Source organism: Opisthocomus hoazin, chromosome 6 (assembly GCF_030867145.1).
Source record: "Opisthocomus hoazin isolate bOpiHoa1 chromosome 6, bOpiHoa1.hap1, whole genome shotgun sequence".
Classification (NCBI taxonomy): domain Eukaryota; kingdom Metazoa; phylum Chordata; class Aves; order Opisthocomiformes; family Opisthocomidae; genus Opisthocomus; species Opisthocomus hoazin.
Window position 1 is genome coordinate 65802249 of NC_134419.1, and position 21576 is coordinate 65823824.

Consider the following 21576-nt stretch of genomic DNA (forward strand, 5'->3'; position numbering starts at 1 on the left):
TTCTTCTTGACGATCGTTATATTGAAATGCTGTAATTGGAGTAAAATATTACAGGGGAACAGCAATGATAATAACACTTAAATCTTGCATGTTTTTATGAAGTAACTTTTTTGTTTTTTTGAAATGCTGTTCATTGAGCAGTAAAAAGAGCTGGAAGTCTTGCAAGGAATGCAGAGAAATAAAACCTGGCATAGTGAAAGACTTTCAGTACCATATGAATATTGATCCTTTAAAATCACAAATCATCTTTCTATTCATTCACTGTAGAATAAGGCCTCTTCAAGATAAGACTCAGCAGTGCTGTGGAGTTGGTATTTAAAGTATGTCCATCTGCATCTAAACGAGTAGCTCCAAGACAATCAGATTATGCAGTAGTTACTTTGTGAGAATATCGCCTAAGTGGAATGGAAACTTCATTTTGAGTCTAATATTAGACCCTGCTTTGGAAAATTCCTTTTAAATGATCACAAGCTGGGAATAGCAAAAGAATTTAACTTTCGACAGACAGCATTCACCAAGAATTTGTTTTTAACTGCTTATGTTGGGTCCCTGGGAAAGCAGATGTGAAAAACTTACCAAAGTGAATTGACTTGACCTGATGCAATGTTTATATCAGTAGTTGATAAGTTTTCCTCCCTCATCTAATTTGTTCGGGATATTTTCATTCTTTAAGCATGAGTAAGTCTGGGGTGGAATAGTTTGAATGCTTGTTGGTCTAATAATCTGAGTCTTAAAGCATGCAGACATTATTGCCTATAAAGGGGGTCTCAGCAAAGTTGAACTATTTTGGTTATCTTCCACGGGTGGGGAGAAGTACCGTTTTTGAGACTAGCAAAGGCAAATGTGAGACACATTGCTTACCTCCTGATAGTTCAGAAAGCATATTGATGTCTGCTGTATTTATACTTCAAAATGCCACTTGTATTTGGTGAACCCTGTGAATGCATGTGATATTTTATGCAGCTTTACCAAGGACTGGCTTTTGATGGCAGCTAGGGAAACTGGCAACCAAGGATATCAAAGTGGATTCGAAGACATGATGTTATTACCATTATTATTATTCCTGTGGCAGAAAGGACTTTAGGAATTGTAGAATACACTGTGAATGATGCACAGCTCGGGCATCTTTAGAGCCACTAGTATATCTCATCCTAGCTTTTCTCTTTGTTGATCAGACATGGTCACTTTGAATATTTAGATTAATTCTTAAATAAGCCCCGACTCTGTCTGGAGCATGTCTAAGTAAATTGTTTTTGAGGGACGTAGGAGAAAAAGAGTAACTCATAGATTGGACTGACCGCTTCTCCCCAGCTCTACCCTGTCCACATCCTTCTGTGGTTTGGCCATTGTTGCTGTTGTTTCCAAGCTTGAGGAGAACATCCGTGGGAGCTCGCTGCAAGGGCGGGCTCCAGCCTGGCCTTCCTCTGCCAATGCCTGAGACAAGAAAAGCGGAACAACTGTCAACAAGATAATATAACAAATTCAATGCCAGGGTGACAGTTTCACTGGGAAAGGCATTAGAAAAATAACACTGATCTCTTTAGCTGTTCTGCTTTAGTGCGTTAGGTGGATTTATGTGACCCAGGAATGCATTTCTCAGACAGAAATCAGACTATGATTTTAAGCATCTGTTAAACTTTGCCTCTTTTTTTCATGAAGCCTGACACCAACCTTTTTGTCTTTTTATTTATACCTCTGTCTGTCTGTCTATAATTCTGCTATAATTTCTGATCTTTCAGGAATTTCTAAAATGTCTAAATTGCTGATCTGTCTCCTTGCAGGCAAGTCTCACCTGGCTATAGTACAAAGAGTAAACAATGAAGGAGAAGGAGATCCTTTTTATGAAGTCCTGGGAATTGTCACTTTAGAAGATGTGATTGAAGAGATCATCAAGTCTGAAATTCTGGATGAAACAGATCTATACAGTGAGTAGAAATATTTGCACTTTGTTTATAGATGAGAGGGAAGCCTTCATACAGCAGCAGTTGTGTTTAAGAGCTGTGTTTCGAGAGGTGCTAGGTTGCTGATTTAAAATCTCAGTGGTCAAATGACCTGCAGATCCCTCAGACAGTCAAAGTAGTTTTTGGTTTTGCAGCATGGGCACCTCACCCCTTTATGCTGTATTAGTTCAGAAGCAGGACAGGTTTCATTGTTTGACCCTTCCCTCAAGACGACTTACATCTGCAACAGCCTGCTCTCTCCTGCTAGCTCTTCACCACAGTGGCCTTGTTAAACCCTTCTGCTACAGTACTCGCAACCTCCCATGTTTTCCCCTAACCTCCCTCTGCCTCGAGGGCCTGTAGTCCGTGTACTACCGTACTTTAGCAAAAAGACAGGCAAATACCATGCCCGAAGGAAGGGGAATGGAGTTTCTTTAGAGTCGCTCTCTGTCACTCATTCAGAAAACCTGAGAATGGAAAGTCTTCTTCAGGGCTGAAAACCTGTATGTTTTAAATGACTCATGTTTTTATCACTCAGTACAGCTCCCTCCTTCCTTTCTGTTAACATATTTTGAGGGAGGTGATGCTGCAGGTCAACCATTACCTGGGACTTGAGAGATCTGGACTCTCTCAGTTTAGAGTTTGTCTGGTCTTTGGCTAGTTACCTAAAGTGTCTTTGCTTCTATTCCCATCTGCACAGTCTGGCCTGTGCACACAGAACTTCCTTTCTACCATTCTTCATCTCTCCTGTCTGTGCTTTGATCACTTGCTGGCAGATGGTATTTTTTACTATGTGTTGATGTGTAGCATAAGGAAGTCCCTAGATTCTATTGTAGTAGAAATAATAGAAGTAATAATTTTATGTATCTTTAACACTGTTCAGCTGTCCTTTGCTTTCTTTTTCTGTCCTCATGAAAGGGATCCAAATGTTTCTACAGCATCTTTTTCAGGCCAGTGCAAGCATCTTTTCTCCTCCTTCCAGGCCAAATGCCAAATGAGCACTTTTCACTGTGGAACAGACATACTTCTACTTTTCCTAATAGACTGATATTGCCTGAACTACTTTCTGTAGCTGGTCAGTATTTTACCAGTATTTATGTGCCCAGATATTCATGTAAATCACAGATGTCTTTTATGATATGCTAAACAATCTAATTACTGTGCAAACTGCAGAAGACCGGTTAGTATCAATTTATTTTGATAGCCTCACAAATGAATTTTTGGGGTAAGAAGTTACAACATAATGCTTTTACAGGGTAAATTCAGTCTGTCTTTTATACTCCAAAAAGATCCTGTCTTTGTCTCATCATCTTTGAGATATTTCCATGTTTCTATGAGTGAAAAGACACTGCATATGCTTTTCAATGTTTTTTTCTCTTTGTTAAAAGAAACCACATGGATCATGCTGTGTTGTTCTTCAGGACAAAAAAAGCTTTGACCATTAATAGTATGTTAGAGGGCAAGGAAATGAGAATTTAATTTTACTATCTGAAGACTTCCTAGATTAGCAAAATAGAGCTGGTGAACATGAGTTCATCTAAAACTCTCCTTCCTGGCAAGGTTTTACTATTGGAAATTCCTGGTGCAGAATAGGGGGGAAACTTCACTTCCTAGGCTTTCTGGAGGATGCACGAAGCTTTGGGGGGTGACTCCTGCTATGTACCATGAAGATGAACTTCTAGTTTCTTTATGAAGCGCTGGAGCTCATTCCACTGTTTAGATTGAAGGAAAACGTAGCAGTAAGGGAGAGAGCAGAAGTCCAGAGAATCTGTGAGGATCACAGAAGATGTAGTAGGTTTTGGATTTGGGCAGATTAATGTGCTGTACCCACTTCCAATTGGTGTAGTGATGGGAGCATGCTTTGGGTTTACTGAAGGTACATTATTGTCCATGATATGTTAAGACAACTCATTTTTTATGTTGATGTCAGTGTGCCGGTGCTAGTAACACCATCTAGTACTACGGTTCTCTGATGCTGTTCATTCTAAGACCAAGCTGGATTGCTCAGCTCAGACCAAGCCAACTTGAAACCTTTGGGCTAATTTACTCTATGCTAGGTATTTACTTAAAAGTAGTCCTGAAAAATTTTGGCAGCATTGTTACACTTTTGTTCTGAAGTTTTTAAAATGTTTGGTTTTGCTTTGATGGAAACTTGAAATTTGATGAAAAGGCTGACCTTGATGTTGGAGCTGTGCCTTCTTGCCCTTTCCATGAAAATCTGTTTGAACTGTTACAGCAGAAGCAATTGTATATTTACAGTTTTTGCAGAAAGCTGCACTCACTGCTGAAGCTCTGCAGCTGAATTTCTTGAGGGTTGTGTGCTAAATAAATGTGTGGTATTTCTTCAGGTTGCTCTAATCTGCTACATCTTATGGCTTGCAGAGATGTTGGGAGCAAGGAGAAGAAAAATTGTTGAATATGTCTGACCTATCAGCATCTGGATAAACTGAGTAATTCTGAGCATGAGAATTTGTATTGGGGATGTGGATCGGGTGGAGAGAAGAGGTTTCTGTCATGACACAGGTAGGCTCTGCCCGTGTCTCAGCCAGTGTCACGATGAAGAGCTGTCAGTGCGTTTAGCTCTTAGTATTGGAAAGTTGGAGCATTTTTTTCATGGTTGATGCACTGTAGTAATCTGTCCTGCACTCCCATGGCCCTAGCCATGGTGGGAGAGCATTTGTCAACCTTCTGCTACTGTCAACCTACTTTCCAAGAGAGAAAGCTGTATGTCCTGCATTGGCCTCAGACTGCAGAGTCTGCTTGAGGAGCATGGAGTTCACTGTTCTGACCTGGGTGTGACTGGTGGTCTGTCTTATTTAGCTGTTTCTAATTGAAGACGAGTTTGATCATCCCCTTCGTGCAACTGGAGTGGTGCTGTTTTTCACGCATACAGATGCAGAGAGGGTTTTCCCCATGTAAAATCTAGGATTTTTTTCTACAAATGAAATACCTTAACACACCCTTGTGCACATGTTTTGCATGTTGCAGATAAGTAGTCTGGTTGTAAGCATCAGCTTACATTGCACTCTTCTGCCCTCACCCGCTGCTGTTCAGCATTCTGCCTTGGCGAATACGACCCCTGCAAGCCCATGCCGCAGGGACCTTCAGTGCCAGGCCAGGGCACATTTGTTCGAGCTGCACGCTGCAGCTACAATAGCTTTCACCTAATGATTTTTTTTTTTTAGCCTTGGCAAGTCACTTCCCTGAGGGGAAGACCACATCTTACCTGAACATTCCTATTTCCAAACAGCTGCCAAAACAGGTATGTTAAATACACGTGCTGGTGAACTTGGTATCACTTCTCCCGTTTAAACCATGGAGCTATGGGAATAAGAATTGTTTGCCCTAATGAGTATTTCCGCTGTCATCCAGTGACAGTGTGGCAACACAGAAAAGGTTGTGCAGCGCTGATTTGTCTGGCAGGACCTACAGATATTGGCATCAGTATCCTATGCCCGGAGAGCAGAGCTTTGTGTAGCTGGAGTCTGATCTTTAGATATACCAAGGTGGTTGCCATCTGTTAGAGCATGATGCTTTTCCCTTGTTGACTGTTAGGACTGTGGACTCGCCAACCTTCTACTCTCTAGCACCAGTGGGCTTCAGGAGCTGCATCCTTACGGGAAGCTGTTTTAGGCTGTTTAAGGGCTTCAGGTTCAGTCCTGCTGACTTTCTGTCAGTTGCCAAAACATGTGTGATGCACAGGGCAGCCTGGTTTTCCCAGATAGGGACAAAAAGAACTGGCAAAACTAACTTAATGAATTCCCAAACTTTTCTTTCAAAATGAAACAAACTCACAGGCTTAAAAAGAAACAAATGGGACTGTCGGCCTGGGTGTGTGTCACTGGGGGGATGAGGGAGAGGGGCGTGTGGGGTGTGTGCTGAGTGAGACTTTGGCATCTGCCTCTGACTGCCTTGGGCTGGGCATCCTGGTGCTGAGTACGGGTATGCGGTCAGTGAATCTGGTCCTCTGGGAATTGTGCTTTCTCTTCCTGGAGTATCTGACACATGCACACCTCCGGCAATTGCTTGTCTTTGTCCTTGTACAGTTCTTGTGTGCCAGACAGAACCACACGTCCATTTCATAAAACATTTTTGTCCTCATTCCCTTGTCTGGAGTTCCCTGCAGATGTCTACTCTGTCCTGAAGACCCAAGGACAAAAAGGAGCACAGGAAGAGACAAGAACCCTCCCAGAACATTGTCTGGGTGCATTTGCAGTGCCCGTCAGCCTGCTGCCTGCCTGCCTGTCCAAATGAACGGGTGGTCTGAGGTTTGAACTCCCTGTTCTGTAGCTCTCTCTAGGCCAAGCTGTCTTCTTCAAGGAAATTCATGCAATCATTTGTGGTGTTCTGCATCAGGCCTGGAAGTTCAGAATTATTACAAGAGAGATCACAATCTTGTATCTGGACCCCTCCTCTTCTTGAGTTCTCTCCCTCAGCCTGGGAGTTCACAGCTAGTCTTGTTGCCTGTGATTTGAAGAAAAAGTCTAAATATTCCCAGAACCTACTGAAGATACTTGCAATATTTGTTGATACCTCACCAAAAGTTATACTGAGGGTATCCCTCATGCATCACATGATGCATCATCTTTTTGCAGAACAGCATTACAGGACTCTGTAAGCAGAGATCGCTTCAGCATGCCAAGATAACTTCAGTGCCTGAGTCTCCATCTCACTTGCTGTAGAAAGGACAGGAAGTACCTGGTCTAGATTCGATTAGTTCTGTCACCATCCAATCTTTGGTTCCTATGTCTTACAAGAAGCTCAGAAGTTGTTTGGGTAGCGAAGAACGATTAAGACCATCCCTTACAAAAATAAGCAAAGATAATGGCTTTAACCCATGTGGCTCTGCTCTCACTGTGTAACGTTTTTCCTGGGGGTAGGTTTCTGGACAAGCTTCCAAAGAAACAGTAGGATGAATTGAAATCACCAGTAGTTTGGTTAGGAACCTGGCTTTCCTACCTTGATGACTGATGCAGATGAAAAGATTTAAGGCATCCTTCCATGGTGTGATGCTGGTACCTGTTTTCAGGTACCAGAAGTGTGGTGTGAAGCTCATTCACAGGAGAAATACAGATGCCTTACTGCCCCGCTGAAGAGCCATTTCTCTGTCCCAGGGCCAAAACTTCTACTTGTGATGACTTTTGCCTCCCTGGAGAGAGCAGTGATGGAGCTCCTTGTGTGTAAGAAAGCGTCTCAGCCACAGCATTGTAAAAAATAGCATTCTCTGAACTTTTCAGAAAAAGCAGAATTTCTACTCGTCTGACCGCTTACAAGAGGTAGGACCTAGTGAGAGCTTCTGGGGGATTTTTCTCCTGTTCACTTTCTGTTGCTTTGGTACCCATGTTTGCTTTATCTGCAAGTACAGATAAGGTCTGTCTCAGACTATATTCCTAACGCAGGGATTGGTTTTAGTCTGTAACCACTCCCTTGGGTGGTTTCTGTTCTTGCTTTTGAAAGAGAAACTGCAGTCCCTGATGTAGCCCAGGTCCTGGGTAAAGTAATACTTGGGTAGGAGACTTCTGGTTTCAAAGAAGAAAAAGGGCATGGGTTGTCATCGTTCTTCTCCATGAGCTTGGGAACAAGTATCTCAAGTTTTGTGGTTTGCACAGCTCACAGAACGAGCTTTAGATATCTAGAGTAGATACGTTACTATCAGTAAGTATTGCTGTTGAGTCTGTGATAGTCCTATAGTGGAGGTTTGTCCATGGGATGCTGAGAATCTACATGTATTCATATCTAAAAGGCTAGGCGACTTGGGAAAATCTTTCTAGAAATCTGTTAATTACCAGTGTTGTGCATTTCCAAGCCCAAACTCAACCGCTCTGAGCCTTTTGTAGTCTGTAGCATATATTTGGACACCAGCAGGACTCCAGATCTCAATGGCTTCCTTGTGTGGTACATCACTTTAATCATCTTTGCATACGTAACCCAAAATCTGGAAACAGCTACCTGGGCGTACGTGCGAGGTTTCACACTGTTAGCTTCACCTACACCTCTTCGTGTGCTTGCCTGAATTCTCTGCAGTTAATCAAAGTACCAGAACTCCCTCTGCTCCCTCAAAAGTCCGGTCATTTTCAGTCAATGACTGGGGAGGGGCCTGATAGACAAGTAGCTGTGGTGTTTTCAGTATCTGTCCCCACAGAGGCCTTACAACCTGAGCTGTGCCTCAGGTCTGAGAGGCTCATGGTAATTGCCTCAAGACTTGGGTTTCCTGTAATACACGGTGGAGCTGAGAGCTGTCTGACAGCATTCTGCTGCTTGTAGCCAATGCCACCTTAGCACTGTGTCAGCAGAGAAGAGCACAACCGTGCCACCTGAGCAGAGACCTCTTCTCCCTGGGATTTGCCTATAGCGTACCCCGACAAGCCTATAGCTCTCTGCTTACCTGGTTTCCTAGACATTTTGGAAGGTTAGCTCAGCAGGTGGATGATAATAGCTGGGTTGTTTGTGCCTCTGCAACTCTGTCATGATGTCTTTCACAAATGGGGTTTCCTCACCACGGAGCCTCTTTTAAGACACAGACAAACCAAGCGGCACGTATTTAGCTGAATAAAGGACAGGAGTCCAGGATCACTAGCAGGCAAATTCCCATATCTGAAGCTACTCTGTACTTCATTCTGGCGTCAGGCCTGTGAAGTGGCCAGAGATTCCCACCTCCAGGCTGTACACCTTGCCAGCCTTTGCTGAAATTTGGGCAGGACTAAAGAAACTGCATATGCTAGACATTGGGAATTGCTGGGACCAAAGGCATGCGGATTTTGCCAAAGCTCTAAAGAGTCAGTGAAGCCGTGGTACCGCATAAGAAACAAGTCTCTGTGTATTTAGCCTATCTACTTCCTAGGAATTTTCTAAGGAATGTATATGAAAAAAGTAGCTGTCATAGATATTCCTGTAGAACAACACCTTTTGATCATTAGTAACACTGAGTAGGACTCCTCCTCCACACCTAGAAATGCGCACGCACCTGATACGTAGTATGCAGAGCCACTCTGCATTTAGATGTTTGCAAGCAGAGACTTTCCCCCCATCGAAATGACAGGGAGGTGACAGAGACGGCGTGCGCCTGGCTCTGCAGGAGAGGGGCTCACGGCCGCAGGAGCCCGCAGCACACTGCGTGCCGATGAGCAGGGCTTCACATGTGCTGCAGAGGCATCTCTCTGTGCGCTGTGCTCTTGGTGGCCATCCTGGCTGGCTTGTGTTGGACCCCGTTCTAACAGAAATCACTTCCTTCCTTTCTTTTCCCACCCTCCCCTCCCCAGCTGATAACAAGACGAAAAAGAAAGTAGCTCATCGGGACAGGAAGCAGGACTTCTCTGCCTTCAAGCAGACAGACAGCGAGATGAAGGTTAAAATATCACCGCAGCTCCTGCTGGCCATGCACCGGTTCCTGGCAACAGGCAAGTGCGGGTTGTCTTTTTTTTGGATCGTGCCAGAGCCTCGGAGGCAGTTTGTCAGCAAAGGCTGGTGAGGGGGGTGGGACAGCGCAGGCGGGAAGGGAGGCTGGATTGTGGGGTGACAAATAATGCCACTGTTGTGTTTTTCTTTTTAAATTCTCTCCTCTCCTGTGTTCAGTGTCGGCATGAACCCTCTGAGACATTTACCAGGGGTGGACCAGTAACTTTAAATTGGTCTGAAAGGTAAGGATGAATGCCAAGTGCCGCACTGCATGTCTAGAGTCCGTCAGATTAACGACTAGCAAGTACACCCCATTAGGAAGAGCTCAGGGAACAAACCAAAGAGGACTCGATACCACTGGCCAGCTGACTGTAATTGCACTCTGGCACCTTCTCCAGAAAGAGATACTGGACTTTTTGCAGGAAGGTCTAAACCTGTTCCGTGAGGCTTTTTGACTCCGAGTGAAAAACTTTCCTGACACATTTAATGCAGACTGCGCAGGTGGTTGAACTGTACATTTAAAAATGGATTTCTGGCTGGCTTGTGTGACCTTCGATGATGACTTCAGGTTTCAGAGGACAGTTGTCTCCATCCCAGAACACCTTGATGTTTTAGCCTTTTGGTGGGCAGTCTGGCAGAGAGGCCAGGGCCTTGAATGGTTTCTTGCAGCTGATACTGCCTTTCGCCATAAAGTTGGTCCCTTCACCTCAGAGAAGAGACCTGTTGACAGGAGAGCTTGTGGAAAACATACCTTCCTATTGCTCGTGCTGTCTCTCTTTGACATATAAAGACTTCTCACATGCAGGCCTTTCAGACGGGCACCTTTCACTGCTGTGTTCAACATATGTTCATGGGTTGAAAATTATTAAAGTGGTTTTGTCTCAAGTTTGCCAGCTCCAGTTGGAAATTAGTACTTCCCCCTCCTCTAAGATGCAGTGACTGCCTGCCTAGATGCTCCTAGTCCGCCTTCGTGCTTTATTTTGCCTCTGTGACTTGAAAGAAACGTATGTGATCGGTTATCACATCTCAGCTGAGGGGCAGTAATTCCTTAAAAGGCTTGGACTCCTACGGCTCACGTGCACGTGAGCATGTCTGTGGTGAGAGGAAGCAGTTCAAGAGGAAGATGCGGATTTAACAGCAAGCAAGGCGTTGTTCGTGTAGTGGTACAAGACTTGATGGAGTTCCCTAAACACCTGCTCAACAGACATAGTCATACAGTGCTGCTTCTCTACTTGTTTTGTGGATGGAAGGATTGTGTAGCTTAAATCCAGGTCTGTTGGTGAAGCCACTGCTAAATAAGATGGAAGCTACAGTTTTGGTTTCTCTGTTCTAAATTGAGATTAGTGTCTTTAGCAGATGAAAAGTACAGGGTCATTAATGGTCCTGTTCTGAAATGAGGAGTTTGGAGAGCTTATCAGTTTGCATGTGTAAATCTCGACGTCCCTGGCTTAACTCTCCCACCGAGTGATGAGCTTTCCTGCTTCAAACAGCTGCTGTTGGGAACACTGAAGAGCAAGTGGATAGGGAATGTGTTCTGTGTGTCAGGCATTAATCCCACGTGGTTTGAACTGACCTGCACTGTCTCTCACTTTGGGTAACTTCCCATATAAACTGTGAAAGCCCCAACTGTGTCTTTGATTTATATAGAGCATCTATCTAGAGCGACTTTCTGGGCCCCAAACAGCGATTGGGTTGGGTTTGTTTTTTGTTTTTTTTTTTGAAAAGTGCAATAAATGCAATGACTTTAATACCTTTTCAGGAAGGAAAAAACAAATTCAGAGGTTCTCTGTGCCCCAGTTGTAAAGATCTTCTATTTATACAACTCTCCAGTGAGCCTATACAACTGTGACTCTGAACTCTCAAGCTGGCAAGACTACCTTTTTCTTTTCCCTTTCAGACGAAGATGTGTTTTTTGGTTGTTTTGAAAAATACTTCATTAATGAAAGCTGGGGTGTTCCTGGGTTTTTCTCCCCCTTACAAATCTAACAGTCTGAAAAGACAGGAAGCCTGCAATTCCATAATGGATCTCTCTGCATCTGTGTGTCTTGTATAGGTGAATGCTTATTAACGAGTATTCTGACTTCTTGCCAGGCATATGAAGTGTAATGCCAAGTTGTATCTTGTATTATAGAAGTAGAAGCATTTGGTCCATCCCAGATGTCAGAGAAGATCCTTCTCAGGCTGCTAAAACATCCCAACGTCATCCAGGAGCTGAAATACGACGAGAAGAACAAGAAAGCCCCAGAACACTACCTCTACCAGCGAAACAAGCCTGTCGACTACTTTATTCTCATTTTACAGGTCAGGCATGTGACTATGTAGATATGTGCAAAGTCCTTCATCTCCTGACATATCCCTCTTTATGCCCGTTCCAGTTTTTGAAGTTTGTCTTCTTTCAAATATGGGAAGGGAGCTGTGGTTCCTGGGAGCTGCTTCTGCCTCCTTTATGACCTTGCCAAGCTTGAAGAGCTCACTCAGCTGCTTGCAGCCTTGGTTAAAGCAGTTGTGAAGGGTAGACAGAACTTCTCACTTCCAGTCATCTGTTGAAAGTTACTTGTGCTTTGGTTATCACTAGGATAGGCACTGCAAAGGAGTCCCTGCCTACAGCTGGCATTGCTTGGAAAATAGGGGTGCAAAAAATGGCATGTCATAGGAGTTTGGTGAGGGTGCTGTCTCTAACGTGTTTTTTCTTTTTGGAAAAGGAGGCATGGGGAGTTTGACAGTTTAGAGAAATGACATTTTTCTGTGCAATTTTGAAGTCTGTACCTTTGATGTTGTGAGAAGTCCAGGTTTTGGTGGGGGCATTGAGCCATCTGCTGAACTGCTACCACCTCCTGCCACAGCTCCTGGGGTTCCTGAGCACCCTGCCTGCCCAGCACTCGCCCTACCCTGAGGTCGCTGCGTTGGGGTGGGTTTTAGATTGGAGCCCTAAGTGGTGTGGAAGGACTGTTTTCTGCTTGTTCCGTACAGGGTTGCTTCTAGTGCTGGTGTCTCCGAGGCTTTGTTACTTGACAGGAACGCTTGTACGGCTAGATAAAGCTTTACACAGAAACCTAGCTCCTGTCTAGCACTGTCTGAGCAGGATCAGTTCTGTAAGAGGGATTTTGCTGGAAAGGTGCTTATGTTTCTATCATGTATAACTGAAATCAGTTTTGGTTATAAAAACACAAGCATCGTAGCTAAATTTGTAACATAGGGATTGAAATCTTCCTTAACATGGCCTGAAAAAAAAAAAGGGAGGGGGTTTTAGACACTGTCGGTGATAAACAACTAAGAAACCACTGGAATATGATATTGTGGATTCAACATAATTCTTCTTTTAAAAAGGATCGGTTTTTTTCAAGGGTTTGAAGAGCCACTGGTATCTCTTTAACTGCTCTTTATTATGTGCTGAATAGTTGCAATCCGAAATATTCCAGAGGCAAGATAATGCACCTGAATGAGGTAATGCTGCAAAGATGTAAATGGAGGACATGGGCGATACGAAAGAACAATCAGTTCTTTCTGAGCTATTCTTCGATCAATAAATATTTAGCAAACACAACGTGCTAGCTCTATAATGCATTTGGAAAAGTGAGTCTTGCAGTAGGTACATGCTATAAAAATGGTAACAAGGTTGGTTCTGCAAGGATCAAGAGGGCATAAATATTCGGTTTTTGTTACTTTAATGGACTTGGACTTATTCTCTCATTTTGAGAGACCGAGAATATCTTCACAGTAAGTGCATGCTGGCACACAATTAGATGTATATTCTGTGCATTAAATTTACCAATTTAATCTCTGTAGAGCTTTTCTCTTAGCTAATGGCAAGTTCTTCTGTAGCAGTTTGAGATTTGGAATTAAACAGTGAAAAACCAGAAACCACATGTGCATGCATTTAAACAGGGCAGAACACATCTAATAACATCTTCAGCCACTATGACTATGTCAGGCATGCCTGGTCTTCATATATATGGCCACCACTGGGAAGCCTGGAGGTGCTGCATGTGCTGATACAGCAATGGTCTTGGAACTGAAACTCAACTCCTACTACTAATTACTAGTTTGTATTTAGCTACTAACTCCAGACGGACTGTATGTGAAGATCAGAGCCCAGTTGTCTATGTATTTTGTAGACCTGCTCTTGGCTGGTGAATAACTGTCAGAAGTAAGTAGCTTGGGAGCTCTGTTTGTAACCACTCTTTGCCCGAGTGGTGAAATTGTACCTTTTGGAAGGCTTATAAAGAACAAATAAGCTACTTATTTGTGTTGTGGAGTGAAATTGGTTTTAAAAGGGATTATATGAAGTTGTTGCTTGTGATAGCAGGAAAGTGGATTTGTAAGTTGTCAGACGACTGACTTGGTATCAGGGCCTGTGCAGGTTGAGTCCATTTTCACATTTTTCTGCCCCAGTACAGTCCTGTAAAGATAAAGGCATGATTATTTATTTTAAAAGGTGGTACTTAATGAAATATACACATAGAAATAAAATCTACTTTTTCACCTCATTTTGACCCGATTGTGTCCAGCTGACATTCGGTCTATGTAGTACACACGGGATGGGCAGTCTGCCTCCCCTTTCCAGCCTTGACGGTGGGAAAGCTTTGCGGGTAATTCCGTTGTTTGCCTGAAATCCCAGCCTTCGTGTAGCTCAGCCTGAAAGCTGCACGAGATTTCTTCTTTCTGCAGTGGTGTGCTGTAACTCTCAGTGGAGTGCCGGTAAGGATGGATAGACGTGAAAACCAGGCCCCACTGAGACTCCAGTGATTTTTGGCTGCTTGTGTACCAGAGTAACTGGGAAGTTCACAGCGGTGTTTGATATGGTGGGTTCTGTTGCAGGGTCCTTCATAGGACATTATATTAAACACTTGGTTCAACCCACATCAGAAATGGGTGCGCTTACATGGTGTATGTAGAATATGTATTTAATATTTAACAATGTAACAATGTGTATCTAGTATTCAGTAATTAACATTTATGTATGGAATATGTAAAACTGCCAGAAACCAAGAAGTAGCCCCAAGACTGCTCCTGCAGAAATAAGGGCTTTGTTTCTGCAGGAATCTTGTCGTTGAAGGCAGACAGCCTCCTCGTGTGTGGTCGCCTGTCTCCCTTTCCTGTGTTTGTGTTAGAGGGGATCCACTGTGTGAATGTGAGCTGTGGCCCAAAATGTATAGGTGTCTCGAGACCCCAGATGACTGTGCTACGTGTAAGCTTGCTGTGATACAAGGGGAGTATCTTTCTACCCTGCACTGAGGGAAAGCAGCGTGGCAGCACCTGGAGCAGGGCAGTAGTACCACTCCAAGGTGCTGCGGTGGTCCTGCTCCTCTGCAGGGGCTTACACTGGCCACAGGCCACCAACGACCAGGATAGCTCAGGGTGCAGGAGCGTGGTGCCCTGAGAGTCTGTCCCTGTTCAGCACCGTTACAAACTGCAGGGACCATAATGCTATGTAGGAGCGTCAGGCAAAACTAGCTTTCAGGGCTCGAGACTGGTCTTGTGCCTCGAGACCTATGGTTCCTTTTAATTGCAGCTCTCTCCTTTTCCTTAACAGGGGAAAGTGGAAGTGGAGGCTGGGAAAGAGGGGATGAAGTTTGAAGTTGGTGCTTTTTCCTACTATGGGGTGATGGCCCTCACAGCATCACCAGGTATGTCCTCTTACCTTCCGCTTCTGGAATGCGCTCCTGCACAAGCCTGCCCGTCAGGCGAGAGGAGGCTGTGCAGGGCGTCCCTCACCGTGTCCGTGGGGCCGATGCGATCGGTGCCTCTTGCCAGCACGGCTGCCTGCCTGGCACTGGGCCGGTGGTGGCAATGGGCTCCCAGACCTGTTTGCCAGCTCCCGGAGGATGCGAGCCTCAGCCGTCGCGAGTGATGTGTTTGGTACTGGCAGACAGCTTTGTCATTTTCCTCACGGTAGGATAACAGGGACTGAATTAACGGGAATAAATAATTAGTGGCCGAGGGCCATCTAGTGGTGCAAAGTACGGGCACCCGGTTAGTTTGGGGATGGTTTGCTTCACCGGTCTTGTTTCTGAAGCTGTCTTGAGGAAGAGGAGGGCAACGGTGTGAGAAAAGCCATTGCTCCTGTCAGGTTGTGTGGAAACCACAAAATGGGCAAGCGGGGAGAGCTGGCGGCTGAGGGCGAGGTGGGAACTGGTTCCCACCAAGACAGGAGCCAGTTCCCAGCACACAGGTGGCAGCCACACGAGCCACCACCTCACAGGCGGCGCGGGTTGGGTACTGTCTTATAATTCACCAAGAGTAGGCTCCAGTGCTGTATTCCAGCATTTGGTGATGCGTTTTGGTGCTGGCAGTGTCACCACGAAGATCTCGACCTCACCTGGGAGCCCCGTTGGGGAGAGCTGAGGTGCTGGCGTTGGCCATCTGCTGACCTGAAGCCACTCGCTCAGCTTCAGGGAGAGACGTTTCTTACCCTGAAATCGGGTCTTCCTGTCACTGCAGGGTTCATTAGAGGCACCTTATTTTCATTGTACACTCATGATCACTCCCGTTGTGTATGTGTACCTATCTGTATGTACATTAGCAAATGGCATTAGAATGAAAATTATTTTGTAAGTTACAAATATAGCCTTATTAAACTCTACAGACAACAGCAATTCTTTTGGACGAGCTCGCTCGCTTTTACAGGCAAGACTAATTCTCCCTTTAGTATGTGCGCTTTAGTTTGATCAGTCTAGCTCGACAGATTTGAAAGTGTGCAGAGCACTGGGTGGATTTGATCTGAGGAATCGTGACACACGTGTGTACAGCTGCATCATAACCTCAGCTTTTGTAATCGGGGCCAGCCACGGCGCTGGATTAGGCATGGTCACTTCTCTTACCAGACCTATGCTTGGAAATCACTTGTGGCATCTCTGTTTTGCCAGCTTTGTTCAGTTTGAATGTTTTCACATGGTGGTTTTTTTGTGTGTGTTGCTAACCCTCCCCACAACCATGCTAGTTGCCTCAAGTCCTGTGAGATCAAATGATCTCATCTTCGCATGCCCTGAAATCCATCTTGGATTTTGTCGTCTCGAACTTAAGGATATGCACGGTTTTAAATTAATCTCAGCCAATTAATCTTGGATTTGTTTACCTTGGACTGGTTGGCTTTTACCGGTAGCAAACCCCTCATTATGCTGGCTTTCCTTCCAGATTTTAGAGAATTTGTTTTATGATGTCTTGCAGGATCCTGAGATTTCTGTCAGGATGAGCTCATAAAAATAAATTCCTGTTACTCTGCGTAGACAGGAAAGCTCAGTGACAGTATAAGCCATTGCAGAACAAGAGAAAACTCCTGTGCTTCTGCGTGTCCTAATTAGGCTTCATGTGCCTGCTCTCCCCACCTGGAATGTGAAGTCAGTGACAGGAGAATATCGTATTAAAAAGACCCCAAACAAACCAAAAAACCCCAAAACCACAATAAACCCCCCAAAACTAAAAAAACTCCCAACAAAAGAGTGAAACTTTCTTCTTTAACTGCAGCTGGGGAGGGGTCTGCAGTAACGATGAGCGGTATGGTACCTATCCTGATGGGAATGAGCTTGGAGAATCACAGCCTCGCTTGACATTTTACTGAAATCTTGGAGAACTATGAAGTGTCCTTTGGTTTTATTTCTACTTTTGTCTGACTCCCATGAAGAACAGCACCTATGAAAGCTTTCCAGCTTGTTTTAACTCTTTGCCTTCCAGGCTGGAGTGGGCACCACTGCTCCTTTCGAATTGTTTTAAAACTGAGTGTACATTGATGGACTTCTCTGAGCTGGATAACTATTCAAATTAGAAAGTGAAAGTTGTTCACTTCAGTGTAATTCCTTAGGCTTGTTTTTTGGTTTATTTCTAAGATTGTTTAATTGTCTTTTTTGATTTTGCTTTTGTTTTAACCCTTTACTTTTCACAGTTGATTTGCACTTTTGGTTTTAGTTCTTCAGTGTGTGAACTGGCTCCTTCCCCTGTCGAGTGTGGATAGCTGCTGCCTTTCTGGTCGTGATCTCACCCTTTTTCTCTCCCTCTTCCAGTTCCCTTGTCCCTGTCTCGTACCTTTGTTGTCAGCAGAACAGAATTGTTAGCAGCAGGTTCTCCAGGTAAATCCGCATGCTTCTATTTTCACCATTCTTGTGACTGCCCTGATGCCATAAAAAATCAGCTGCAGTCTGTATTTATCTGACCCCTTTGCTCGTTCGGGAGAAGGCCAGCACAGGGCTATGCCTCGCAGGTAGGTATCCTGAGCTTCGTTTATGGTAACTCGTAGGAACATGATGGAGTCGTCAAAAGGGGAGAAATTAAAAACACATTGAAGAAAATGTATTTAGTAATGCATGCTTGTTCTTGTTTCTCGTATGTACTCTGATGGAAAATAAGGAGGGGAGATGTTTTAAAAGAAGGTATTCCCCCCAAGCTGAGGCTTAAAAATTTCTGAAGAAAGTGCATTTGGCAGAGGAGAATGTCTGCTGCTAAACAGCCATAAAAGGAAAACTTCTTTAATGAAAGAATTCTTATATTCTCATATGGGTAAATTCTATGGTTTGTATACAGTCTGGCCATTTCAATTCCTCAAAAGCTTTGAGCTTGCTCTCAGTGAGCTTAATGCCGTGGTGCGGCACAGTAATTTACTGAGTAGACGGATTTGCAGTGGAATGTGCAAGAAGGTTGTGGGACCTCCTGTGGGATTTTCTGGTTCCCATTTTGCTGAAGACCTTTCCTTGCTGAATAACCAAGTTGACTGACACAGAAATCCCTTTGGAGAGCAGAGACCAAGGAGGGAACAAATTGGGCCAAGAAGAACGCTGAGATGTGGTTGAGCGGTTGGAAATTGGGAAGGGTCAAGAACTGAGCTTTGCAGACATTGCATGCACAGAGTAGTTGAGAGAAATGGAAACCCATCAAGAAAGTCTGCAGGAATAGCAGAATCCTAAAATAGTTTGGGCCACAGTGAACATATTTCTTCCTTTTGAAGTGTTCTTTTTCAGATTAAATGTCTTTCCCTAGACCTAAAAGCAAACAAGATAATGCTATAATGATATGCATATTTAAGTGAAACATCTCCTAAACTTTAATACGTATCATGCATTTCATAAACTTTCGCCATCTGCTTTCTTTATTTTCCCCCTCTTCCTTTTTCACTTTTGAAAATGTATTTCACCACCAGTCCTTAAATTAGTCTCATGTGCATTCCAAACAAACTACAGGTTGTTGCCCTGCAGGGGATTTTTTTCCTGCCCTGTTAAAGTTTCCTGCTGCTAAACTTCAAAGAAGGGGGAGAAATTTAATCTTACTTTAATTAAAGTACCTGATGGCTTTCTTTTAAGCTCGGCAGCTTTGATTATCTTTTTTTAGCTTGGTTCTTTCGCTTTGCCAGGTCGTCTTCCCCCCCCCCCCCTTTCCGTGCTGTAAATAAATGTACACTTTGCACATGCAAGTTGTTTCTAATATAAATGCCAAGCATATTTTCCTAGCTTTTTCCCCAACTAAAATAAAAAAAAAAGTCAATAATAGGAAGAATCTCCTTTGAAAGGAACTGGTATGGTAAGCCCGGGCACTGTGGCAGTGTGGTGCCAAGTTTGATGAAACTCAGACCTTCTGCTGGGTTCTTCTAAAAAGGATCTAGCTGTTTAACCCCTAGTTGGTATTACAGTTGTATTGATGTTTGTCTGGTGGTTTGTACTTTTTATCCCCTGTGTAGGAAGGTGAGGAGTGTGGGGAAAACCTGGGTAGGAAAGATCTGTCCAGATCTGGGCTGGGCTGCTAGGGGCCTGGCAGGGCGCTGCTCTGCGAACGTGGGCCTGCCTGCTGTCCTGCTGTCGTCTGCCCCTTCTCTATCCTTCCTTCTTCATTAACTCCTCTTCTCCCTCCCTGACTTGTACATGGTCCAGAATTTATGTCCTTTCCCTCAGATTTTTAGTAATCATATTTTTGTTGTTCTGTCCTTTCATTTCACCTGTCCCCCTTTTTTTTTTTTATATGCATTGTCATGTTGCTCTCTGTCCTTCTTCATTTTTTATTAGTAATGTACTAAGACGACCCCTCGTGAAAAGAAAGGGCAGATCCAAGTCACACTAGTGTAAAGCTGTTCCGGATGGAAAGCTTTATCCCAAGCCGCTGTGATGCCGTTCTCATCACACACAGCCGTATTTTGTGTATGCAGGTGGGAAAGACAGGACAAATTCACTCAGCCTTCACAGTTCCTTGTTCTCCAGGGGTAATTACAGCTTCGGGCCCTGTGTGCAGATAGAGGTTTGGCTCCTGGCAGCAGTTATTGCAGCCTGCTGTGGCTTTCAAGATGGCAAAGTGGTACGGAGAAAAACCTTGCAGGGCTCTGAGTGCTTCCCCCTAAGCCTGTACCTGGCGCTGCCACAGGGACCTGTGCTAATTCCATAGTGCAGAAATGGCAGAAAAATTGCCATGTTGTCAGAACCTCTATTTTTCTGTTTGCTTTTCTAAAATTGAAGGAAACACAACATCAGAGGGATTTTAAGTGGGAAACAAAAACCAGGGCAACTCTGCCATGCATCTAGAAGCATCTAAAGTATTAGGTTATATCTATATCTTCTATCTAAAGGCTGGGTGCAGAGTTGTAGAACAGGCTGTGTGTCATTTGGGCAAGGAGAGATTATAGTGATTAAGTGGCAGAGATCAAGTTGAATTTTAGGGACCTTTTTTCTTTGTTCCAGAAATAAGTTTATATATAAAATCATCAAGAAATAATTCGAAAAGCTTGCGAGGATGCTGTTGGTGATTTGCTCGAAGAGGGTTTGTATCTTAAGGTTATATGAAAATGATCTTTCAGCTGAGAACAGAGGTTGCGTGATGAGTAGCATAGTTTACACAAAGTTTCAGTTTGGGCTGGCTGAATTACATTTAGCTGCACGAAGATCCAAAACTCCACCAGTCCCAAAGACAGTTCTTTCATCAGCACGTACTGTGTGCACACCCAGAGAGAAGCCCATCTGCAGGAGGGCTTGGGATCTCTCTCAGGGTGCGTTTCTGCCCTCCAGTCTTCTGGGTCACTGTGTGGGTGGCAACTAGGGATGTGAAAAGTCTGTTGCTTCCTGAAAGCATGTTTGTGTGAGATGAACTGCAGCCGATCACACTCACAGGGGACAGCTGCGAGGTTTTCGAGTGAAACCCTGCAGCACTTAAAGGCCAGTGATGGAAAAAGATATCTCTAGTTTACTCCTTTCCTGGACGCAGATTTTTCTCTGTAGCATGGACTGTTTTCCCTGTTTTGCTGGCTGGCGTGTACCACATGGAGCTTGCTCTCCTTCGTCAAGTTTTTTCCCCTTCAAGCACTGGGAGGTATTAGAGGAAACATTGAAGTGATCGTCACGTGGACTGCACTCTGGTCCACTGAGGACTCTGTCACTCTTAGGATTTTGAAAATGTCTGTTCTAACTCAGGGAACAAGGCATATGTAGGTACCAGGTGGCATAAAAGGGGGTAAGGGCTAGCTGGGACTGACTGTGGATGAAAGGTCTGGTATGGAGTTATGATTATAAATCATTAAGAAAAAAACCTCAAAACTGTATTAAGTGTGGTATGGCTATCAAGAGCTCCTGTAAGGGAGCCTTGGGGAGTTACCTTTCCCTGGTGGTTACTGCTTATCAGCTGAAGTGCTGTGACACACTGTGCACAGGGCATGTCCTTTGCAGCGTAAACAAAGTGAGGTTTGTGTAAGGCATACTCAGTGATGTCGGCTGCCGGCTCTGGACTCAAAATGTACTCTTTTTCAGGGTAATTTGGTTGTTTAGCTGCATGTCTAGTGATGAGTGGATTAAGTATTTGCAGTTCTTTTGTGCTACGTCATAATTTATTATGTCCCTTTGAAACTGGTGACTTTAAATGTTTTCTACTTGATTGAAGAAATCTCTCGCTCTTGCCCGTTTCTCAGCTGAAAACAAGTCTCCACCTCGGCCCTGCGGCTTGAATCACTCAGACTCTTTAAACCGAAGTGATCGCATCGATGCAGTGACACCAACGTTAGGGAGCAGCAACAACCAGCTGAACGCGTCTTTCCTCCAAGTGTACGTTCCGGACTACTCAGTGAAAGCACTCACAGACATTCAGTTTGTCAAGGTAGGAAAAAAGCTGGAAAGGCCCTGCTGGAAAGCTGGGCTTGGCTGGTAGGATGGAGAGCCTGGGGGAGGGAGGTCCCTCTAGATTGCTCTGTGAGCAAACAGGATTGTGAAAGCAGCTGTTTAAGAATCACTTTAAGTCACTTTTTCCCAGTATCTGCTGTCCATTGATTTGTCTTCACTGTTCCTCT

The 21576-nt window shown here is 44.3% G+C and overlaps 1 protein-coding gene across 1 annotated transcript in view; it reads left to right on the forward strand.

The window, feature by feature from the left end:
- The window catches only part of CNNM2 (cyclin and CBS domain divalent metal cation transport mediator 2), a 126431-nt gene that overhangs the window by 98552 nt on the left and 6303 nt on the right, over nucleotides 1–21576 (forward strand). The window contains exons 2-7 of the mRNA XM_009942002.2: nucleotides 1782–1925; nucleotides 9200–9337; nucleotides 11467–11636; nucleotides 14869–14962; nucleotides 17333–17398; nucleotides 21202–21386. Coding sequence (XP_009940304.2) covers nucleotides 1782–1925; nucleotides 9200–9337; nucleotides 11467–11636; nucleotides 14869–14962; nucleotides 17333–17398; nucleotides 21202–21386 — 797 coding nt within the window. The remainder of the gene's footprint in view (nucleotides 1–1781; nucleotides 1926–9199; nucleotides 9338–11466; nucleotides 11637–14868; nucleotides 14963–17332; nucleotides 17399–21201; nucleotides 21387–21576) is intronic.